General features: G+C 49.9%; 1 protein-coding gene across 3 annotated transcripts in view; it reads left to right on the forward strand.

Moving 5' to 3' along the window:
* Positions 1-18,970, forward strand: part of HIPK2 (homeodomain interacting protein kinase 2) — a 176,917-nt gene extending 157,947 nt beyond the window's left edge. For 2 of the 3 annotated variants that reach the window (XM_029922732.1, XM_029922739.1), the window contains exons 14-15: positions 5,963-6,120; positions 7,411-7,908. In XM_029922732.1, the coding sequence (XP_029778592.1) occupies positions 5,963-6,120; positions 7,411-7,881 (629 nt within the window). In that variant the 3' untranslated portion in view covers positions 7,882-7,908. Of the gene's footprint in view, positions 1-5,962; positions 6,121-7,410; positions 7,909-10,749 lie in introns of those variants that run through there. The other variant, XM_029922723.1, reaches the window with a different exon arrangement.
* The last annotated feature ends 4,877 nt before the right edge of the window (positions 18,971-23,847 follow it).

The raw sequence follows: 23,847 nt of genomic DNA on the forward strand, positions 1-23,847 counted from the left end.
GGGCCAGCCAGGCCGGGACCCTCTCTCTGCAGACCGGTTTGCTGAGCCAATGTGCTACTAGCGATTGTGTTGTGTGAGGCTACTGAGCCCCGGGTTATGGTCGCTCCTCACCCGAGGATCTCGCTTAAGCAGCCAGGGCAGGATTCTGCTTACCACCACTTTGCATAAGCAGCGTTTTCATTTTTTTATTCTATAAGTAACGCCTCGCTGCCTTTACAATGGCTCTCCCTCTGACTAGGTCGATAAAGACGAAATAGAAGCCACCCAGTCCCTTATCTGCGGGTGGGCGATGACACCTGTTTTAGGGAGTTTCTGACCGACTTCCAGCAGGAAGAAGCCCTCGTGGCAGAGCAGCTTCCTGTGTGGAAAGAACCTTCCCTGAGTCTTGGCAGGTGAGGGCGACGGCGTTGGGAGGAGAGGTCATGGCCAGTGTGTTTGTCTGCTCACACACTGCTTGGGAAAACAGAGTCCTTCCATCCGCTGAAGGCTCGCCCTGACAAGTGTGCTCTAGAATACAGAGAACATAACCTTCCGAGTAAACTTAGTGGCTCTGCCCAGATTGGTAGCATCTCTTCAGTGACTCCCTTGCCCAGGCTCCCCAGTGGAAGAATTCAGGGAACAAACCAAAACCTGTCTGCCTCCCTGCCTCACACCCTCACCAGCGCATCCAAGGCGGCAGCACCCTCCTGAAAGCACTATTTAGAAGGAAAGAGGAGCAAACTGCCTAGAAAGACCTTGCTCAGATTCAGGAGCCACCAGGGCCCCTGGCTGGCCCCGTCGGCTAAGCACCCGACTTCGGCTCAGGTCACCGTCTTGCAGTTTGTGAGTTTGAGCCTCTGTCTCCCTCTCTCTGCCCCTCCCCCATTCATTCTCTTGTGTTTTCTCTCTCTCTCTCTCTCTCTCTCTCTCTCTCTCACATACATACACACACAAAATAAATAAATATTTTCTCCAAAAAAAAAAAAAGAAAAACGGATTCAGGGAGTTAGTCACCAGGAAGGACACCGTCTGTGCCACCTGCTCCCGGAAATCTTAGAACCTTCTTGGGGTGGTCGCCACGTGTAAGACCCACTACGCATGGGCCACTCAGGTTCTGCCCCCAAGAGTGACCTGAGGGTGAAGAGCAAAATGAGGATGGGGTCTCTAGGACCTTTTCCAGCCCAGCACTGTAGGCCAGCCCACATAGTATGGGACACAGGCTCGCTCTCTCCCAGAACCCTCTTTCTCTACCCAGGCAAGGGTTTTAGTAGTAACCTAGGCAGGAAGCAACTCTCTCTAGGATCAAAAGAACCCGTAAGACAAACAAAATGGTTCGCCCAGGAGACAGGATTCCATAGAGCAGTGGCCCGCACACCGTTCTGCTCATATATCTCTTAAATGTTTAAAACAATATCCATCACACATTTTTAAGTTCAAATGCTGGCAAAGGACATCATTTCTGTCACGTCGTATATGGTGCGCTGTTACTGAGTACTTGAAATGTTTGTCAAGACCTTGGAGCTGCACAGTCAACTCCCCGGGTACACGGGCGCGCTGCCTTACCCCCTAGTGAGCAGCCACTCTTTGTCAGCCAGGCAGCCAAAGCCAATGTCACCTATGTCATAACCGGCTTCCCCCGTGACAACAGCCTCACTTCCAAATTCTATATCCTGAATGGATGGATAGGGTGGGGAATTTGCAAAAGAGTCTGCAGCCTGAATAAGACTGGACAGCCTTCAGTGTTTCCTCCTGCACATGGTGTGGCTTTGCTATCAAGGAACTGTCTGTCCCTCAGGAGCTGATCAGGTTTGCATGCCTGGAAGGCAACGCACCATGTTAAGTTTCCAGAAGGAACAGGCGCCCTGTGGATGTAAGAGAGAAGGTGGGAAAGGAAAACCAGTGGATGCTAGGGCTGGGAAAACAGTTAAGGAAAAGATACATTTGCAAATTGGGAATCTGGAAATTGACCCCTGAAATCTTTACTGCCATGGACCCTCAAGTCCTCAGATAGCATTACACGTACCCACTTGAGATTGCAGCTTTTGAGGGGCCACCTGGCTGGCTCAATCAGGAGAGCATGTGACTCTTGACCTCTAGGTTAGGAGTTCGAGCCCCATGTTGGATTTACTTAAAAAAAATAATTAAATCTTAAAAAACAAAAAGACGTAGGCTGTGATGTACACAGTTTAGTGTGAAAGGCTCTCCTGCTTAATTAACACATCTCATGGTGTTGTTGAAACCCTTTAATGGGGGCGCCTGGGTGGCTCAGTTGGTTGAGCATCCGACTTCAGCCCAGGTCATGATCTCATGGTTTGTGGGTCCAAGCCCTGCATCAGGTTCCGTGCTGACAGCTCAGAGCCTGGAGCCTGCTTCAGATTCTGTGTCTCCCTCTCTCTCTGACCCTCCCCTCCTTGCACTTTCTCTGTCTCTCAAAAATAAATAAAAAACATTAAAAATTTAAAAAAAAAGAAACCCTTTAAGGAAGCCCAGCCCTTTTATTGAGCAGGAAGAGGAGATAGTCCTTCCTCATCCACAATCCAAAACACTCTGAACGCCAAATTTTAAGTTTACAACAAACTCCTTGGTGGTGAAACCTAGCCTGAATCCACAAGGGGCTGTGCACAGTCTCTCTGTCCTCATCATTTGTGCCACTTAGTAGAATGTCCCTTTGTTTTGGAGCAAGAATCCTCATGGCTTTGATTACAGAGTGGTGCCCAAGGCTCTGCTGGGGATAACCTTATACCCCAAACTTTTCTAAAACCTAAAATTCTGAATTTCAAAAATGAATGCATGGCCCCAGGGATTTCAGCTCAGGGACAGAGAACTGCAGCATGAGACTGTGAGTTGTGTCACTTCGCTATGTCAGGCATACCCCCGTTCCGAGACACCTCAGGGGGACCCTGCAACAGTCATGATCCCTTTAAAAGACGGATAGTGGCTCAAGATACATCATCTTGAGGTCATCTACGAATTAATTTGCTTTAAAAGGTGGCTGGTGGCAATTTTTTCTTGGCCTTTTAAAACCAGATGAAGGATGCACGAGAGAGTGGCCAGATTTCCGCAGGTTGGAAATCTTCCAGCCTGGCACCTGGGTGGCTCAGTCACATAGGCGTCTAACTTCAGCTCAGGTCATGATCTCACAGTCCTTGAGTTCAAGCCCTCCTTCCAGCTCTCTGCTGGCAATGCTGAGCCTGTTTTAGATCCTCGGTCCCCCTTCTCTATCTGCCCCTCCCCTACCTCACACATGTGCACGCGCACACACTCTCTCTCTCTCTCTGTCAAAAATAAACATCAAAAAAAAAAAAAAAAGATGTTAAATAAAGAAATCTTCCAGCTCGGAGGTTTGTCAGCCTTTGGTGTTGTTGCCGTTCCATGGGAGGTGACAAAATTTTGAGGAGAGTTACTGAAACTGTAAGACCACCTGGTCCAACCCCTAGTGAAGACAGGTGAAGAGGCTGAGGGCCTATTTCCGTGTCTCCAGAAACCTCAAAGGCAGGAGAGGACAGCTCTGTGAAGCCTCCTTTCAGGCCTCTCAGGTTACAGTAACCACTTCCGCCCCGCCCTACTGCGCTGCGCCCGCGTGCGCGGCCCTGAGCGCTTACCGCCGCCTTCTCGCGCGAGAACTGCGTGACATCTGAACCGCCTAGTGTCTCTGAGGGAGATTTCCAACCAAAATAAAAAAGGATGGAGAGAGGGGGAGGTCACTCTCCGCCGCAAGGCTACCGGTTCTAAAGCAGCCAGTGCGGCCTAACTTTCCACTGTGAAGAGAGCCTGCGGGGGTCGGGGGTGTGCTGCCATCTTTCTAGTGGCAGATAAGAGGCAGGAAGGAACTTCGTTCCGGTGCCTGCTTGTCCCCCGCCTGTGGTGTTTCTCACCACCATAGAGCCATCCCAGCCTCAGAAAAATCCGAAAAGCAGCCTTCCTCGGCTTCCTGATGCCCAGGAGGCCCATGGAGGCCAAGGCGCGAGCAGGCTGGAGCCGGCTGGGGCTTCCGGGGGTTCCCTGGGCTCAAGTCGCCATGATTGCAGTGCAGGCCACACAGGCCGTGTCCTCACGGAACTCACCCCGCTGTGGTTCTGAGCTTAGGAAGGAACCCAGGGCATTTTGCATGCAACCTCCTCTGGTCTCTTGGGTTAGTTAAGGCTCTTTGGAAGGCAGGTGAATGAATGCTATGCTTGTGCCTTAAGACCCATAATTCATTGGAAATAATTAAGAGAGCTGAAGGAAAGTTCGACAACTATGTCCCAGGCTGGGCAGGAGCCAGGATTCCTGAGACCTGGGCCGTTGGCTGCCCGACGCCTGCTTTCTAGAGCACTGCTTCACCCTGACCCAGTGACTCTCAGGCTCCCAGTTTCCCATTTCCAGGAGACAGGACTTGGTTGTCCCAGCTTGGAGAAGACACCTGTTCCTGGAGCATCAGCTTTAGCTAGGGGACAAGGCTCAATAATAAGGACATTAACAATAGCACAGCTGGCTATTTAAGAGCTTAACACGTGACAGATACTAAGCATTCTATATACGTTTACTCCTCTACACCTTGTGACCACTCTACAGAGTTACCATTATTCTCCCAGTTTTCCGGACGTGACAACGGAAGCACTGAGAGATTAATTAACTGGACCAAGGCCATGCGGCTGGAACTCCCCACCTTGATATCTTTGTCCCTTGCAAGACCCCCTCCCTTATTTGGAGGGGTCCCCTGCTCTGACCCAGCCCCCATTCCCAGTCCCCACAATGGTGGACTCTGTCACACCATTCTATCGAAAACTCCCAACCTCTTCATTGCAGACTCAAGCTGTGGATACCTCAAGCTCAGAGTTTCTCCTTCAAATATGATTACCACAGAGTGCCCAGAAAGCTGAAATAGGGGCAGAGAGACGGCCTCCGCGGCTGGGGCCACACAGCAAGCACAGTTGTGGCCGGCGAAGGGGAGAAACCAAGCTCTGTCGATAGCCAACACTTGGGGCTTTCGATCTCTTACCCTGGAGGGGGTCCTCCAAACCCTGCAACCCTCCATGTTTTGGAAGGCCTTTGAGAGTCTAACTGGGTCTGACTTAAGCATAGCTCTGTATACCAGGGCCTGGCTGGGTGCTCTCCTGTGACACTTAGTACTAGTATAGATTCCCAGGCACACCCCCCCCCCCAATGGGGTTCTAATTCAGTGAGTGGGATGAGAGGACCCAGTGCACAGATTTGGGGGGTCTCTGTTAGGACTCACTGCCTCCCTCCCAGTGAGGCAGCCCTCGCTTTCCTGGAGGGGGGAGCTGCTGCCTGTGGGGCAGGGAGGCTCTCCGTGGACTTCAGTGTGCACCCCAATCTCCTGTCCCCAAGTTTCTGGCGTCCCAAACCTTCCCTCTTCGCGTTTCTCTCCATCAGCAATTACTCAGCGTTCTCTTTTGCTGGCCCTAGCCTTCTCCTCTTTGACTTTGATCTCATCACCCTGAAATTTATACTGGAAATGATCCAACCCAGTTACATCAAGGGCCTGCTCCCTGTGATGTGTGCTTCATTCATACTTAACATCCTCAACCCCGGTGTCACCCAGTTCACACTGGTGACCATGAGTTGTTTTTCCCTCAGGAGCGTGTGGTCTTTTTTCTGAGGCTTATTCATCTATACGCTGCTTATCTGTCACTGTGTCTCTGGATCTCAACAGACAAGCCCCACGGGGCATGACAAGTGACAGAGACCTCTCCTTCCCTCTGTTAGACTCTCCTTGTGCTTTTCAGTGTCACCAGAGCGGAATTCTAAAGTGCAGCAAGCTGGCCTGGGCTCCTAACCACTGGGGCGAGCCAAAGCCCAGCGGCCCGTCCAGACTCCGGGCAGACTCTTAACTAGAGGGGAGACAAGGCTGATTTTGATTGGCCAGTGTTTGGAACACATTCCTTCCTAGAAGGGCACTGTTGTTTCCTCAAGGGGCAGGGTCTTCTGGGCGTTGGAGGACACGTGATCAGTCTCTGACCTGTCCCTCCTCCTCACACAGTCAACACTGGCCAGCACTCATCCTACAAGTCCAAGTCCTCCAGCAACGTGACCTCCACCAGCGGTCACTCTTCAGGGAGCTCATCCGGAGCCATCGCCTACCGGCAGCAGCGGCCAGGCCCACATTTCCAGCAGCAGCAGCCTCTCAATCTCAGCCAGGTGAGTGCCTCCTGACCCTGTCCCAGCGGCCAGCAAATCAGTGTCATCCCCTCCATTCCCCAGCCTGGGAGCAGGTCACTGCTGCGGCCCTCACCCCGCCTGCAGAGCCCCAGCCCCCCATGGCAGGACGCGTCCTGAAGGACCTCCACCTTTTCTCCACCATGAGTTACCCCAGGGGGAATGACTGGGTCACAGGGGCCCAACCCAAAGTAAAATGAGTTGTCTAATGTCACAAAGCACTTAGTGACATGGTGCCAAAGCTTAAAAATAGGATGGCCCACATCTTGCCATTTCGGCCTAGCAAAGGGTAAAGCACGGTGTCCTGGCCCAGTCAGACCAGGATACCAGGGACTTAGCTGCAGTCTGACAGAGTGGGGCTTACTGGCTCATTGCAGTGAGGGAGGCCAGGCCACACCCAGCAAACCCCACACCGAGGCCCAGAGAGGATTTGGAGAGGGTGGGTGGTGATTAGGTGGAATTATAAATGGAGTAGGGTCTCCGCAGGCAGGGCTGGCCTGTGTGTGAAGGGCCTGTGTCAGGTCTGAATTGCCAAGCAGATCCGGGCCTGTTTCCTCAGAAGCTGTGGAGGGCGGTGAAGGGGGAGTTTGTGTTCAGAGACCCCTCATCTGAAGCTGTGCACTTGGTAAACTGAGGCCGCGTCCATATTCATTGTGACTGAGGCTCTCTGGAAGAGATTCGTACCAACCTAACTTCAAACAGCAAAGTTCCCAAGACTTTAGTTTTCTGGGATTTTAGAGAACAAGATTTCAGCGTGAGGGAGGAAGCACTTGTCACTCAGAGAGGGGCTCCTTGGACACTTCCTGGCCTCATGTGCTCTGAGGAGACACACTGTCTCCTGCTACCTTTCCAGCTGGCTTGATCTGCAGTCATCCAGCCCTTTCCTGGTCCAGGTTAACAGTGCAAGGGGGGCACCTTCTGTCACTCCTCTGGCTTCTGGCCTCCTCCCTTCTCCCTCCTCCCTACTCCTCCTCTATCCTCCCCTCCTCCCTACCCCCCCAGCTCTCCCTCCTCCTCTTCCTCTCTTACCCCTTCTCACTTCTCTCTTCCCCTCCTCCCCCTCTCCCTCCCACTTCTTCCTCTTCTTTCCCATGGCCCTCCTCCCCCCCTCTGCTCCCTCCTCCCCCTCCCCTGCTCACCAACCTCCCCCTCCTCACTTGTCTCTCTTCCCCTCCTATTCCTCCTCCCCCTCCCTTCCTCTGCCTCCCCTCCCTCTCCTCCCATGTGTCTGGCCCCCAACGCAGCCCTCTCCTGGTGCTTCTCCTCCTCCAGGCTCAGCAGCACATCACCGCAGAGCGCGCCGGGAGCCACCGCCGGCAGCAGGCCTACATCACTCCCACGATGGCTCAGGCCCCGTACTCCTTCCCGCACAACAGCCCCAGCCACGGCACTGTGCACCCCCACCTGGCCGCAGCTGCCGCCGCAGCCCACCTCCCCGCCCAGCCCCACCTCTACACCTACACAGCGCCCGCGGCCTTGGGCTCCACCGGCACCGTGGCCCACTTGGTGGCCTCCCAGGGCTCAGCACGTCACACCGTGCAGCACACTGCCTACCCGGCCAGCATCGTCCATCAGGTCCCCGTGAGCATGGGCCCCCGGGTCCTGCCCTCGCCCACCATCCACCCGAGTCAGTATCCAGCCCAGTTTGCCCACCAGACCTACATCAGCGCCTCTCCAGCCTCCACCGTCTACACTGGATACCCACTGAGCCCCGCCAAGGTCAACCAGTACCCTTACATATAAACACTGGAAGGGAAGGGGAGGGGAGGGAGGATGGCCAGAGGGGAGGAGGGGGGAGGGGTGAGGTGGGAGCTGGGCTTTTTATACTGAAGATGCGGCACACAAACAATGCAACGGGGCAGGGTGGGGCAGGGGGCAGGGACCGACACAGATGAAACTTGAACTAGGAGGTGGGGGGACTTAGAGCAGAGAAGAGAACATTTTAAAAAAGAAGGGATTGAGGAGGGGGAAATCTATGCTTTTTATTTTAAAAAAGAAAAAGAAAAAAAAGAAAATGTCAGTAACAAAAAACACAGCTCACGAACCCATTCTGCACCAAACTGGAAAGGAGAAGAAGAGAGCAACGGAAGATTCTGGAAATGAGGGGGCCCCAGTTTTTGAAGAACTTTATCTATGAACTTCTCAAAGATTATTTTCATATGGCGGCAAGTGACATTTAAGAATTTGCTGTCAGGGACACCTGATATGGAAATCCAATAGATTTTTAATTATGGAACATAAGAATTAGGGATTTTTCCAGAACTCTAAAGAGTCAGCAGCCCTCAAGGAGGTCAGGCCATGGCCTCAGGAGGCTGATATCTGGGGGCTGGTGTGGGGTTGGCAAAAGCCCAGTTCTGGCTCCTTTGTCAGGACTGGAGGGGGGCGGCGGGGGCTGAAGGAACACCCCCTGGCAGAGGGCGCACTTTCTCTTCCTGAGCACTCTGGATAAATCCCTAAGAAATGTTACTCCTCCGGTGTCATTAATAATGTGTGTTGCAAACTTTAGGGTTTTTTTTTCTTTCCTGAAGATTTATTTTCTCTCTGAATCAATCCCTTAGTCACATAGCATAGGGCTAGTGGGCGTCGCCGACACCCTAGTAGAATGTAGCAGTCTACACCCATTTTCTACTTTGTGTTCAACTCCAATGATACCAATAGACTATTACTCAATGTAATTGCACAAAAAAAAAAGTGATATAACATAGGCATGTAACCAGTGTGGTGGTCCAGGTGTGTGAGCGTGAACGAGTGTGTGTGGGTGTGAGCGCGGATGCCACCCTCCCTGTGTGTCCCTCGGCGCCGCCATCACGGCTCTCGCATCCTTGATTTTACACCATTCCCTCCTAGTGCCTTACCGACCGACAGACGCAGTGTGAGGGTTGTATTTCCTTGGTACTCGGAGAAGCTGCCTGAGGCGAGTCACATCATCTCAGCTCTTCTTTTGTGCTGTTGTAGATTTTACTTTGGTCTTTCCTTGTTGGCTTTCTTTCTTTTTTAATTTTAATTTTATTTTATTTTAGTACCTGTTGTCTTTTTTGAGCTGTTTGCTAGCAGGGGGGGCATCATGGAGCTGACGGAGGCAGGGGGCACCCATGGATCTTGAGGGAGACGTGGGAGATGGATGGCAGGGGGACAAATCTGACTTTTATTTTGGAGACAAAGAGCAAAAGAGACTCCCCACCCTACACCCTCGCCCCATTCGGCTTCCAGTCCACGGTTGGGCCGGTTGTGGGAGCAGAGGTCCCAACTCTATGTTTGTGGAACCGTTGGCTTTGCCAGGTGGCTACCTCCTTTCTAACATGGAAGGGACAGAGGAGAAGAGGCCTGGTACCCAGCACCAGGCTCTCAGACCCACCCCACGTTCATGCACGACCCAGCCCCTCTCTCTGGTTCCACCAACTGTGTTTTGCTCTCCCGGTTTTGCCAGATCCTTCCTTCTGTAGACAGTCATCAACCTTTGTTTGCTGCTGAATTTTTCTTCACATTGCCAGGCCTACCCAAGACTCTACTTGGCTTTGGTTTTTGGAGGGATTTGATGGGCAGAAGGTCGGGGGGACATTTATGAGGGTCACTGGGGGTCTTACACTGCACTTTGGAACACTCCCATGGGCACTTAAGTTTCCAAAGAAATTTGCCCGTTGCCCTCTTTGCACCTTTAATACATTCTAGAAGTTTTCTCAGGCTTCGAACATTGCTGGGGGTAGTGAGGAGTAGGGAGAGCTCTATTCATAGCAGATTACTCTTGAATACATGTATGTTGGGAGACTCTGTCTGGTCACAGATGGGGTTTGGAAGGGTGGTCCTAATTGTCTGATTCTTGTTGCTGAGTCCTAACCGATCCCAAAGCCAAGTTTCCAAGGTGCAAAGAGATGGCTTCTGGTTTCGTCAGCTCATTCTTATGCTCCCTGCCCCTCTCCAGAGTCTCCCTTCACCATCTACTGTGAACGGTGGTTTTATAGTGCTATCCAGCCTGATTCAGTCACCAAGCCAAGCCACTACCTTAGCTGTTAGCTGTGAAATGTGAAATAACTCTGGAAATTCCCCCTCCCCAACCATAAATTCTGCTCATCTAACAAAGAAATAGGTCCCAAAACTGGAACCCGCTTAGTCCAGGCCTCAGGCTGGAAGGAAGGACCCCATGGCCCACCGGAGACACACGGGCAGCCCCATGTCCCCAGCAGAAAACCCTGTGAGAGGTTCGTCCCAGGACAAGACCCTCTCCTTGTGGAGCCACCCACCCATCAGTCGATCGATACTCTTTACCCAGAAGTGCCCTCTGTCTGAGACCACAGGGAAAATGGTGAGTCCAGAGAGAGTGCGGGAGCCAGAGCCTCGCCGGCCTGGAAAATCCACCTGTTCCTGCCCTGTGGCAGCCAGGTGACAACAGAGTGCCAGAATGTCTCCTCGTGACAGAGACAGAAGTTTTGGCTACAAATGACACTCTCTTTGCCTTGTTGGGTCATATCCTGATCCCCTTGCACAGTCCTTCTGGCCCTTCCTTGATCCGATCTCTTATGGGAAAAGACAACATAGCCTTCCATTTTAAAGAAACTCATTTCATCTACTTAAGTTGGAAGTCTCTTACCTGATATTTTCTTTCTTTTCTTCCAGATCAGGAATGAAAGTTCCATGCTGCTCATAAAGATAATATTATTGTACTAATTATTTTGGTTATTACCATTGTAATTATTCTCGTTCTCATCATGTTGATATGTTATCAGGGTTTTTAAGTGCACATTTATTCCCAGTATCTTTGTGTTTTCTCTTTAATATTTAAACTTATGTTATTATATCTGTGAGTCTCTGAGTAGGCAGGAAGGACATACAGATGTCCAGTTTTGTTAGACAAAACAACAAAAACAAAACAAAAAAACAAAAATGAAAGACACAGGAATTAGGAAAATTGTTTTTGTCATCTCTAGTCCACAAAGAGCCATCAAGAAAGATCGACCACAGAATACAAGTTTGAAGAAGAATCCAGGCCTTTTCTCTGTGCAGGCCGGCTGGGACTCTTGACAACATGGTCACCGTCTAGATTCTCAGTGGCCTGGGGAGAGTTCTGAGGTGGCATCTCCTGGGCCGAACTCTCAGCTGTGGCTCTTCCCACATCCTCTGTGCCCTCCTGCACTTCCAGAAGCTGCTAACTAGATTCTTGGCCTGCTTTGCATCTGATGCTTACCTGTCATGCAAAAGAAAGCCCCTCTGCCCAGAGCTGACCAGATGTCCTTCATTTTCCCATCAGCGCACCAGGAGTATGGCCTGCCTCCTTTAGCACAGAGACCATTGTCCCCTCCCAGAAGCTACTGAGTGGAATGAGCTGACGTAAGGGTGGTAGGCTGGTGGTACCTTCCCCTGGGAGGTTTCAGCCTCACTTCCCTACCTTCCACTCACTCACCACACTGCCCACGTCTCCTGTCTCTCCCTTGCTCCCCCAAATACCTCTTCTTAGCATGCCATTCTAGGGACAGAACTAGGAGCCAAAAATAAAGGTAGAGGGATGGTCCAAGGCCAGAGGAGTGCTGACCAAGTCAAGTAGCTCTTCAACGTTGTGGGTGCAGCCCCCCGTGAAAGCATTGGCCAGTGGAGGGGCTCATACCCTCCGTGGGCTCTGCCGTGTGTGTGATGAGCTTTCTTTAATCGCTTGAGGTGCCCGCTACTGCCCGCCAAACCCAGAAACTATGGGCTTTGGGTTGAGATGCCGGTTTTGCTGAAGCTTCCTGATAAAGGGCGCTGTCAGGCTGCACCCAGCCCTGCAGGTGCTCGGCAAACATGAGCTCATACTCCCTTCAGCCCCCACCCCCCGCCCTCCTCCTCCAGTCCCAAGCACAGAGCTGTGGGACCAGAAGACCCCAGTGGGAGAGGCCCCGCTCCTTGTGTGCTCCTTAGTGCCTGCCCAGACCTCCCAGCCTGTCCTTTGGCTCTGAATCACCCTGGCCAGTTGGGTGACTCAAAGCCTGCCTGTCTAGGACCAAGCTCCCAAGTAAAGGGATGCCAACCTCAGCCTTGTTTCGACCACAAATAACCTAGAGCTTCATCTATTCTTCACTGGCTCAAAATAAAGAAGCATAGCAAAGACGAAGAGGGGAAGGTTTAGAAGGACAGGCCAAGGAGAACCAGCTAACTGTAGCCTCAGGAAGGACAGGTGGATATGCTTCTGTGCTTAGTGCCTCTTTGATGACGTTTTGGCTGTTTCCAAGGGAAGGGGTGAGCAGGCCGACGGGTGGGAGAGTCTGAGGCTCGATGCCAATTCATACTGTGAAGCGGTGCATGTGGTTGATCGAATTCAGAGGGAAAGGAAGGGTTGAGGCAAACCCGACGGTTGTCTCCTGGACTGTATCTGCATTCTGGCCTTGCTGGCGGTGAGTGGCTTGCAGGCTGGGAGAGCCAGCTGGCCTTGCCCTCTTCACCCTGGAAGACTCAACCCGCCCAAACACCAGATTGTTGGACGTAAGGAAGGGAAGGTGAGGTTAGCACAGCAGCTAACGGGCTGATTTCCCTTGACCAGATCTTTGGAAGTGCAAACACTCATTTTTGAACAGGCGTGTGGTGGAGGATTTCGGTTGTGTGAGTGTGTGTGCGTGAGTGGAGCAGACTTTCTTGGAAACCGGAGGAAGGAGGTGAGGAGGCTTAAGGAGCTACTGCTGATGGGCTGTGGTTGGTCAAACAAGGCATGTCCGTGGACCGGCCCCAGCTTTCACCCAGGCCCTCTGGGGTGCGCGCACGTAGCAGAGGGAATTCAACAGGGAGGCGAGGCCTCTCTGCGCAGGCCTGGCCGGCGATTGCACAACGCCAGCGTGAGCTGTTTTGCCAGGAAACATTCCAGCCCCGGAAGCACTTTCCATGCTGTTCTTTCTGACGTGTCTGGAGATTTCAGGTGGGGAAGCCTCAAAATTGAGCAGGCCAGAAATGTCCTTACCAAACTGGAAAGGAAGGCGAAATGTTCCTTTCTTTAGCCAAAGAACCCTTGTCAAAGACACCTCCAGATAGGGACAGAATGGCATTCCTCTCTTGCCTTTCCGGGCAGTAATGACATCATTAGTGATGCAGTTCCATTTGTCTTTCTCTTTCCTCTCTCCTGACTTGTATTCTTTGTTTATTGCATTTATTTCAAACTGTATTCATCTTTTAAGAGGAGTGGAGACTAGTAACCCTAAATGCTGCTACTGGGAACCCGGAGGCGCCTCATGAGTACGTGGGCTTAACTGATGTCATGTTACCACGGGTACAGACCGGAGCGGACCCTCTGCCAGGAAGCTTAGCTGCGTCGGGGGGGCCCGTGCACGCTGGAGCTGCTCTGGGGGTGTCAGTATTTTTCCGCTTGGATGCCTTAGGACTCTCACTTCTACTCTGCACAGACTAGACTCAGTCATGTCTCACTTGGGCTACTAGAGAATTGAAGATGACAAAAGGACATTTAAACGCAATAGAAACCTTTCGAAGGCTTTTGGCACCGATGCTCCCTAGAGTGGCCCAAGCTAGCGGAAGGCCCTCACATCTTTCTTGCAGCTACCAGAAGTTCCAGAGGGCCATCCCCAAGCCAGTCGCTCTTTTCAGACTCAGTGAGTGGTACCGAGAAGTGACCCTCCCACAGAACTCACTTCCTCAGAGAGCCTCCTGCTTTCCCCCAGCTTGACTCCCTACAAGTCGTTGAGGGCCCCCAATCTAGACCGCTGCGCTAGAACGTTCTGTTGACTCCTGTTTGTTAAAACAAACTCATAGTGTCCCTCAAGGAAGCAATAGCCAGCATTTGCTGAATGCTTTCCGTCCACCAGGCCCCACGCCAAGCCCTGGACGAGCTCACCTCACGGAGCCCTCTTCGCCATCCCACACACAAAGGAGGAAGCTGACGCTCTCAGAGAGTGGCACATGTCAAAAACAGGAAATACAATGACGGTCCAGAATCTCCACGTTTCTAGTGAAGTTTTTTTTAAGCAAGACTTCACTGAGATACCGTTTTGTTTCGCTTTTTTAATTAACAGCAATGAGCGACTTCGTGTTTTCTGAGGAACCATTTAATGGTACTTCTGTTACTGTGTGCCAAACACTGTGCTAAAAATTGCTCATCGGCCACCTCGTTTCATGTAGTCCCACAACAGCACTCTGAAAGGGGCACCATTAGCCCCTTTCCAGACGAGGTGCCTGGCCTGGAGCCCAGGGCTACATGGCTAGTGAGGGAGCCAGGCCTGGACCCGGGATCTGCCCAGGTCCAAAACCAGGCCCACAGCCGCCAGCTTCTGCCAGCTCCGGTGTGCGTGCAGAGAAAAGCCTGGAAGGAATGTCACCCCACACCATCCCCAGCAGAAGTTCTGAATGAAGAGGGAGCCGTGACCCGGATGCAAGCAGAAGGGGCAGAAGGCATTTGACTTGTAGAGAAAGTCTTAGGGGCGTTTCTTTTGATTCATAATAGAAGTCATTTTAGATTCCTTTCCAGAGTACCAACTAGCTTTAGTAGTGCTGCTACCACAAACTCTTACGAGTGAAGAGAAAAAGTGTTCTTTTCTTCTTTTAAAAAAAATAATTTTTTCTTGCTTATAGTTAATTCTAGAAAGGCAATACTAAAGGTATATATTTTTTTTAAAATGCTATTTTTTACTGCACTGATAAATATCATGACAACTCTGGTCTCTATAAATTGATCCACTTGTCAGCTCTGGGTAGAACCAGATGCAGGATTCACACCAAATGTGTAAATACCGTGTGTGGGTCTGGTGTCCAGGAACTTTTTTTCTTTGTGTAATAAAAAGGGGGGAGGGGGAGGAGAAAAACAAGATGACTCTTGGAAAGAGGAACCAAATAAGGGTTTCTTTTGAGATAGCTTTCTCAAAGAAGTGGAAGGAACAGATGTGTAAACAGAAAAATCAGCCAATTTTTAGGATATAAGGAAGGAGGGTCTCTTGCCACAGTATGAAAATCATAGTAACACAGAAGCATTTTTAATTTGGCTGAACGGTGACAAGAATTTAGAAATACTTTAGGATGTGATTTTTAATTTTTGGGGAAACTGTTATTCTTTGTTATGAAACATCTCCTCAGTTGTTTGGGTGGGTTTTTCCATTTCTTTTTTAGTTAAAAAAACTTTATCGACTGGCTCCAGGCTTGTTTGCCTAAGTTCTTAGGTAGTTTACACAAGTTCTAGAACCTTCTAGAACTTCAACTCCATTGGAAGCAAACCCAACTAATCAGCATTTAAGATCCTGGTGGGTTTCAATAGGTATTCTGGAATTCTGACAGAACACCTAAAGATTTTTTTAAAGAAGGTTTTAGATACATTACCTTATACAAACTGTGACCTAATGGCAATAATTACCTCAAATGTGGGCATTCATCCTGGTTTTAGCCTTTTTTGAAATCATGTAGCCAGCTTGATCTTGGGGTTTAAAAGACTATGAACTCTGGGGGCTGCAAATAATGATTAATGCACACCTGGTCATTGTTGCTTAAGCGAATTCTGAAAATAGCTGATCTTTACAACAAAAATTAAACCAAGGAAGAGAATATTCTTTGTGTGTTGTAATGAAATGTGATATTCAAATGCACATGTTGAGTACATATGTTTTTAGCTACTGTAAAATGTTGTTAGCCTTCTAAGATGCGAGAGAGAGCCACCTTTTACACACGTAGACTAAGTCATTGTGGATACGTAAGCATATTTCTGGCTACGTTTTATAGTTCAAGTGTTTTATAGTTTACATTCAAACTGGTACTTTTTAAAGAAAATTTCTGTTTATACCTGACATCTTCAAACCCCAGCGCTTGCCCCTCCAAGGCAGGAATTTCTAACCATACTGTTGTGGAGCCCAACACATGCATTTCCCTCCACGTTACTGGTCGTGAACGCACGAGACGGTGAACGGGTTTCTGGATGGAGTGGGACGGGGTGAGTGATGCGAACACTTGTCTGCAAAGACGCCTTCTCTGTGACACCGTGGAAGAGACAGAACAGATACCTGGCTCACTGATTTTTGTCTTGATTTGAATGTTTAATTCCTATCAATCCACTGACTTCCAGTCACCGGGCAGTAGAAGACACTGGGATTCAGGTGGCCCTGAAGGCACAGCTGCCATTTCTGGGCCTCCAGCAATACTTTGATTGGTGTTTTGCAATGGGGGAGTCATAGGCCCCTATGCCCGTACTCACTGGCCAGGTTTTCCATATATCTGCTGTCATTAATTCCTTTTCCCCTTTAAAACAAAATAAATGCAAAAGGATGTGTTTACTTTTTACTCTATATCAAAGTTAGATTCGAAGCCTAGGCCAGTGGGAGCCGGGGAGCTAGATTGCTTCCTAGAGATGGTGTAAGTGCTGCTGAGCAAGGTGGGGGGCTGGGGGACCTCCGGGCAACTGGGGGAGGGGAGAGGGGCATTGAGCCCCTCAGAGTAGAGATCTTCCTTGGGATGCCTCAGAGAGGCCCCACCCCCGCTGCCCTCCAGGAACAGATTAGAAAGTGCTGGTTCCCCTAAGAGTTTGGGTTCGTGTCTTGTTTCCTCGCACCACAACTGAAGGGCAGAGGTCCCGCTGAGATGAAAGGCTCCGGTAGTGGAGAAGACTGGAAAACTGCAAAACCCCCAGGACCAGGGAGCCGTCCGTGTGTGCTTTCCCTGTGAACTCTGTGGACAGTATGTTCTCGTTACAGACGGTAGGGTAAAAATACTTTTTATCTCGCCCCTCCTGCTTTTCCTCTGTTTGGTTTTTGCCTTTGCTTTAACTAACCAAATTAGTTTTATGTCATCGTCCTTGGGGCTTAACCATGTGTTTAAACACTAGAACCATAAAAACTAGAATTTAGCTTTAAAAAAGTTAAAAAAGCGAATATCCTGTATCTGTATCCTATATCCTCCGCCCTTGCTCTCTCTAGTCTCCTTTCAACGACTGTCCACACATCTCTCCTGGCACTGCCTCCTCACTTCTGGTGTGGGGGCAGTCTCCATGGCCACCTCAGCCTCCACCCTGCTGCCTCCACAGCCCCACATCCGGGCACCCAGCACTCCCAGGACGCTCCCAAGAGCCAGGGAGCAGGGTCCACTTGGCCTCATGAGCGGTGATCTTGTCTCCCTGTCAGATATTCACCCGCTTGGTTGAAGGGGCAATGGATTTCTCATTATTATTAATATTATTATAGTTATTATTTTAATAGTTTTCGGCTCAGGTTATATAAGGAAGAACTTGGGAAGTGGAAAGTGACTTGACCATGCCCATCCTTTGTAGCTTTTCCGTGACTTCTGAATGGAACAAGAGGCGTCCCCTACCCCCCTCGCCTCTCCTCGCTCCCAAGCAGACACCCCCACCCCTACCCTGTGGGCGCTGCCTCCGTCTTGGGGTTGCTCGCCGCCCTGTCACCCTCCCTCTCTCTCACTTTTGTGTTACTGCTCATTTAAAGCTGTCTTCCGTGGCTTTTCCAGGGCACAATCATTCCTGGCCCCCAAAGCATCTCCTCATCCTGTTCGTGTGCGTTTTTTAACCAAATGAAGTAGACCAGGAAGTCCTACTTTGGGGCAGCAGGCTTTCTAGTTTAGTAGAATCACTGTATAGATATAGATGTTGATATATATGTTAGTGTATATATATATCAAGCCAAATTTCTGATAGGAGAAGTATAGCTTTACGGATGAGGGGGAAGAGGAGCTTTCAGAAGTCAGGCAGCATCGGCAGAGTAGAGGAGCCGGGCCGGCCCCGGGCCACACCTCCCCTGAGTGGGCCTGAAGCATGGCGCCGGGTTCCTGTCACCCACCTCACCGCAGCAGAGGCAGGCGGCCCTGAGGGTGCCACTGCTCTCTCTGGGTCCCCAGCCTCCAGGGTATACATAGATGGATGAGTGAGGGGGGCCAGCAAATCAGAACGACTGGAATTTTCCATCCCATTTTGCTTTGACCACACGTATTGAGCTGCAGCCTTTGATATTATATCACGTTTCCGAAAGCGGGATCCATTAGGGTGGAAAGAGAACAGATCTGTAGACACGTTTACCTTTCAACTGCCCATGAATTCCGGACACTGGATAGAAAGACTCACTCCCCAGAATGAGAGCCGGGAAGAGGAGACCCGGTGACGATGGCTCCCTCCCCAAGGCCACCTTGCCTCCATCTTCCTCCACCAGGTCATCTCAGCCCAATAGCCCTACGAAAGCCCTGGTCTGTTGTGTTCCTTCACTGTACGGTTTCTGTAATGAAAAGTGTTAATCCATGTTAATCTTTGTGAAAATTATTGCGTGCAACAGTATTTTCTCGTGTACCTCTTTTTCCTATGTGAATTGTCCCTCTTTTCTTTTTTATTTATAAATGTCTACTTTTTTAAAAAAAAAAAACAAACCAATGTGTTGTAGACCTATATGTAACCTATCCCTTAGTCTCATATTATAGGTATGTTATAAGAATGGATATTTTACTTGGCTTTAGAATGTTTTACAAGAAAAATAATTCTTAACTGATCAAGTCCTTGCTACTAAAAATGCTTGTGTTTTTCATCATGATGTCGTGTGCTTCTAAATTAATAATCATTTTCGTTGTAGAAAAATGGAGTGAATTTATATTAGTCTTGGAAACTAATAATAGCATTGTAAATTTATGAGATGATTTTAACAGAAAAAATTATAGAAGAATATAGTTATTTTAATTGTAATATTACTAACTGTAGGGTGAGAAAGGGGGGGGTCCCGTTGTGGTGAACTATGTTATAGCTTGTTACTCACAGTTTCTTTTTGATCATTTTTTCGGTCTCTGAGGTGAAACGAGTTATTAATTAAAATTTGTAAACTCACATATGCATATTGTATATGTGTAGAAATGTAATCACACTTTGTCTTGGAATTACATTAAACTGTTTGGAATCACTGTACACGTGGTCTGGCATGCTTATTTATTCTAGAACCAGACTCCCTATACGACTAAAGAGGTTCCTGTTACCGGCAATATCTTTTGGAAGTTAGCCCTTCAGAAAGCTAAATTCATCTCTGTTGCGACGGCCTTGTACAATGCCCAGCACAGCTGATTTGGCTAAATCAGCAAACTACTCAGCCTGTTTTCTTGCCTGATCAACCCACCTTTCCTTTGAATTCTGGGTCTCCCAGATTCAGAGAATACCAACAAAACCCTAATTGTAGCCAGTACGTGAACTTGGTTCCATACAACTGCTGAACTCTTCCAGCATATATATGTCTTTCTGAATTATCTGTGCACTGCCAGGGATCACAGCCCACAGAGGACACGCCCAGGAGCCTGTTCCAAACCACGAGGTGTACAATTTTGGTGAGTCTGACTGACATATTTTCTAACTATTCGCTAGAATAGCTAAGCCTTAGCAAATATTACAGACGTATAAAAGCAGAGAATGCACTAAGAACAGATTATAAACGGTGTCCTCATGACCTCGTGACCTCTGAACTTACCTGCTTTGTCCTTCCTGTCTGCCAGTACTGAACTTTAAAGCAGGCAGCTCGGACCCCCTCCCCCACCTTGCACACTGTGTCCCACTCAGGACCACCCAAAGCTTCTCCTAGGAGATCTGTTTCCTCCAGTAGATCTCCCTCCGAAGACCTAATTCCCTTACACTGTCTGGCGCTGCTTGAAGATGGAAAAAACCCACTGCTCAGCAACAACCCTAGTCCTCCTCAGGGAAGAAACAGGGCGGGAGCTAGACGGTCTGTATGAGAGACCATCTAATTCCAGTTTTTCCTGTTGTTTTACCCGGGCCGACCTACAGGAGGCATACAGTCCTTCCTATTGGGACCCTCGGCCTTGGACGCCACTTGGGAAACAACGCTGGAGTACAGGTACTCTTGTAGACAAACCACTTGATAGGTATTTTGTCTTTTTATGTCCTGTGTAAATGTCTCCCGTTTTATTGCGGTGGCTCCCAGGGGCCTTACCAGTTGTAGACTCAGCCTGTGGACCGGGCTGCTTGTGAAAGAACAAAGTCCCCATTGACAGAGAAAAGGCCAGAAGCAGAAGGAGAAAGTGGGTGTTTGGAAGAAGCCTCTGCTGAGAGAGGGAAAAACATCACAGGTCTTAACGCAGTGCAGCCTTGACCACCAGGTGTTGTGGGGAAGGGACAAATCACTGAAGTCTACACCTGAAACTAACATTACGCAGGACGTTAACTAACTGGAATCTAAAGAAATTTTTGAGAAAAAAATTATTTAAAAATAAAAAACATTTTAAAAATGAAAAAAAAATAGCAGCAGCCAGGAGGGGGCAGTAGGGCAGTAGGAAAGAAGGTAGTATTGACAACACAGTGATTCAGAGCAAGGCTGTGGGGACAGCCGTCCTTGGGTTCAGTTCCAGCCACTGCTGTTCATGACTGTGAAGGCTGGGTAATCACTGAATCTCTCAAGCCTCGGTTTTCTTATCTGCAAAATGGGGATAATGCTACAAGGCAAAGACTGGCCCGATCTTCCCCAAAGCCGTTCCCTCCTCTTACTGAGCACACAGCTAGACTGTCCCTCCTAGCTTGCTTTGCAGATAACTATGACCAGAGCTGGGCCCTTAAAAAGCTGTCATGTGTTTATCCACACTCTCTTCCCTCAATTCCTGGCTAGATCCAGTGAAGGACTTCAAGGGCCTGGGAACAGTGAGGCCAACAGTGGAGGAAGCCCAGGGTGCTGAAGGACTGGGTAGCCTCCTGATAAAACTACATTGGACAAAACCACAAAACAGAAAGAAATAAGTATTTTTCTTATATTTAAGACTCTGAAATTTTAAAGTTGTTTATTATAGCAATTAACCTATCCCAGTTAACACAGACCTTGGTTCCCGGAAGTGAGGTGCTCCTATCACAAACATCTAAACAAGAACCCGTGGCATTGGCTTAGCAGCTGGACAGAGAAATTGATGTCAGGATCTGGAAAGGTGACAGCCCATGCTATGCTTTCAGAAATCAGTGGACAATCACATCGTTAAAAACCCTAAATAGTCGAGGTGCCTGGGTGGCTCAGTCAGTTGGTTGAGTGTCTGACTTCACCTCAGGTCATGATCTCACAGTCTCTGGGTTCGAGCCCCAAATAGGGCTCTGTGCTGACAGCTTAGAGCCTGGAGCCTGCTTCAGAATCTGTCTCCCTCTCTCTCTTCCCCTCTCCTGCTCACTCTCTTCTCTCAAAATAAAATAAAGACATAAAAAAAATTTTTTAAACAACCCTAAGCAGTCTACATAAAAAATCGAATAGAGCTAACAAGTCAACCTGGCCAGACTATAGATAAAAGGTCAATATACAAGAATCAATTCTACTTCTTAATACTAGCAACAAACAGTTGGAATATGACAGTTAAAAAATTATAGTAGCATGAAAAATAAAAATACTTGAGGATAAGTTTTTTAAAATAGATGCAAAAACGCTACCCTTAAAATTTGTAATAGGCTGCTGCAATTTGAAAAAAAAAACTTTAAAAAAATGGAGAGATCTATACTGTTGATTGGAATAGTCAAATCATTAAAATGGCACAGCTCTTCAAATTGATTTACAGATTCAGTGCAATCCCAGTCAGAATCCCAGAATCTTTTTCTGTACACGTGACAACAACAAAAACTAGCACATTAGAGACCCATGTGATAACATCAAACAGCCTTAACTGGAGTCCTGGAAGGAGAAAAGAAAAGGGTGGGGCAGGAGAAATATTTAAAGAGGTAAAGGTGAAGAATTTTCCAGAATTGGTCCAAGACATCAACTTGCAGAAGCAAGACTCAGTGCATAGACATGTGCAGCCAGCCTACATTCCTCAGCCTTCCACAGCCCTCCTGTGCACAGTGTGTGCTGCCTCCAGGGGCCACGCCCGCCACACAGGTGGCCTCCCCAGGGCCCTGTGGAGTGGGGCCAGGTTCAAATCCTGCCCCCATCACCTCCGAGCTGTGTGATGTAGAGCCAGTCCCTTAACCTCTCCGAGGCCATTCCTCATCTGTAAGCATGGGCAGGTGACGCAGGCCTTGCAGGAACCTCAGACTAAGCAGACACCAGATGACCTGGCACCACAGCCACACGCTTGAAAAGTCCTCCCTGTCGTCCTCCATCTTTACAGAGGTCATCTGAGGAGGGCCTGGTGTGCGTGCCCAGGCTTCTGCAGGGGCCCTGCCCGCTCCAGGGGTTCACCGACTTTGGGTCTGGGGGTTGGGCTCAATTCTGCCCAGGAAGCGGCAGCCCAGGCTCCAAGCTCAGCACTCTTTCAACTCCAGGGGGTTCGCCTCGCCAAGGAAAAATCTTCGCAAGAGACTAAGGCGGTCCCTGCTCCAGCGACAGTGGGGTTCGGGGTGGGGACTCGGAAACCAGCACCAGTGGGGTGCCCGGCTCGGTGCTGCCCCCTGTGGCCGCCGAGAGCACAGCACCCGGCACTGCAGCCAGGGTGGGTTCAGCGACCTGGGAGCCCCAGGGGCCTAGCCCGTCTGCGCTCTGGAAGGATTGCCTACATTTCTGAAGTTGGCCAGCCAGCTGTTTGGTTTCTGTCTCGTGTTTCCTTCCTTGGTAGGAACCAGACAGGAAAACTCTGAAAACCTAGGTGACACCGAGGCAGGGTTCCTTAGGCTACTAAACTGTTCTAACATCGTTGCGTGTCCCTGGGATAAACCCAAGGTTAGGAGGGACTGTTTGACAGTGTGCACCTGGTGTCGTCAGGTGGCAGGCCTTAGGTAATCGAATAAGAGAGAAGATCGCAGGGTCCCCTGTCTTGTCCACTGCTCCCTTCCCAGCCCTCCTCAGTGCCTGGTTGTCTGAACCTGAGCACCGCCCCACACACACCCCAGCAGTTGAGTGCACAGTCCCCAAGCTCTGGCCAGGCGCTACCACTCCTCCGGGCCTTGGGAACCCGGGACCCTGCCACACACAGTCTCGCCACCTGCGGCAGCTTTTCCTCCTTTCCTGCCTTCGGCGTTTCTGTGAGGATTAAATGAGGTACCACCGGCAAGGCTTTTGAGCCTCACGTCTTTGAGAGGAAGAGACTGTGCATGACTGAGAATAGGGGGAAGTAAGACACCCCCCATCCCCCAAAGTGGTCGCTGCTGCAGCTGACCATTTCTTCAGTGTTCAGCCCTGCAACACATTGTCTTGCCAGGGCTGGGAAGGTGCTGGGCTTCCTGCCATCCCCGTCCCCCACCCAGCCCAGGCATCACCACTGCCCTGAATCCCTATCACCTCTTCACAGGACACTCAGGCTCCTCACGTGCTTCCCACTAAAGACAAAATATGAAATCTCAAAATGCCCATATTTTACTAGATATCTGGAAAGCATGCAGAACATTCAACAATGCCAAGTTGACAGCTTTGTCTGAAAATGGACAGTAACAGGACTGAGCAGAACAAAGCAGGGCCTGTTTTCCCTCTGAGCTATTTTCTAAAAATGGGCCAGGACCCAGATTCACAGGGGCTGCTCCCAGGCGGGCCGCCCACATCTCAGCCAGCCTGGGGCTCCAAGGGGAGGCTGGGGAGGCCAGCCCCAAATGTGGGGGGCTCTGAGGCGCCAGGTGTGTGTGCTGTGGGGCAGGCGCCCTTGGAGCCTCTGCAGGCCCCAGGGAACTGCCAGGCCCCTGCTTCCTCCCCAGGCCGACCAAGGGGGATTGGAAGGGGCCCCAGGACCTTCACAAACTCTCATCGCGCCCAACATGAACATTATCTTTTCTGCATGGCTAATCCCCAGCTCACATCACCCCCTTCTCCCCTAAGGCAGAATAAGCCATCCCTCAACGGTGTTCCAGAATGTTCCTCTGCTCCCTGTGTGCTCCCTGGGGGATAAAGC

The sequence above is a fragment of the Suricata suricatta genome, chromosome 2 (genome assembly GCF_006229205.1).
Source record: "Suricata suricatta isolate VVHF042 chromosome 2, meerkat_22Aug2017_6uvM2_HiC, whole genome shotgun sequence".
Classification (NCBI taxonomy): Eukaryota; Metazoa; Chordata; class Mammalia; order Carnivora; family Herpestidae; genus Suricata; species Suricata suricatta.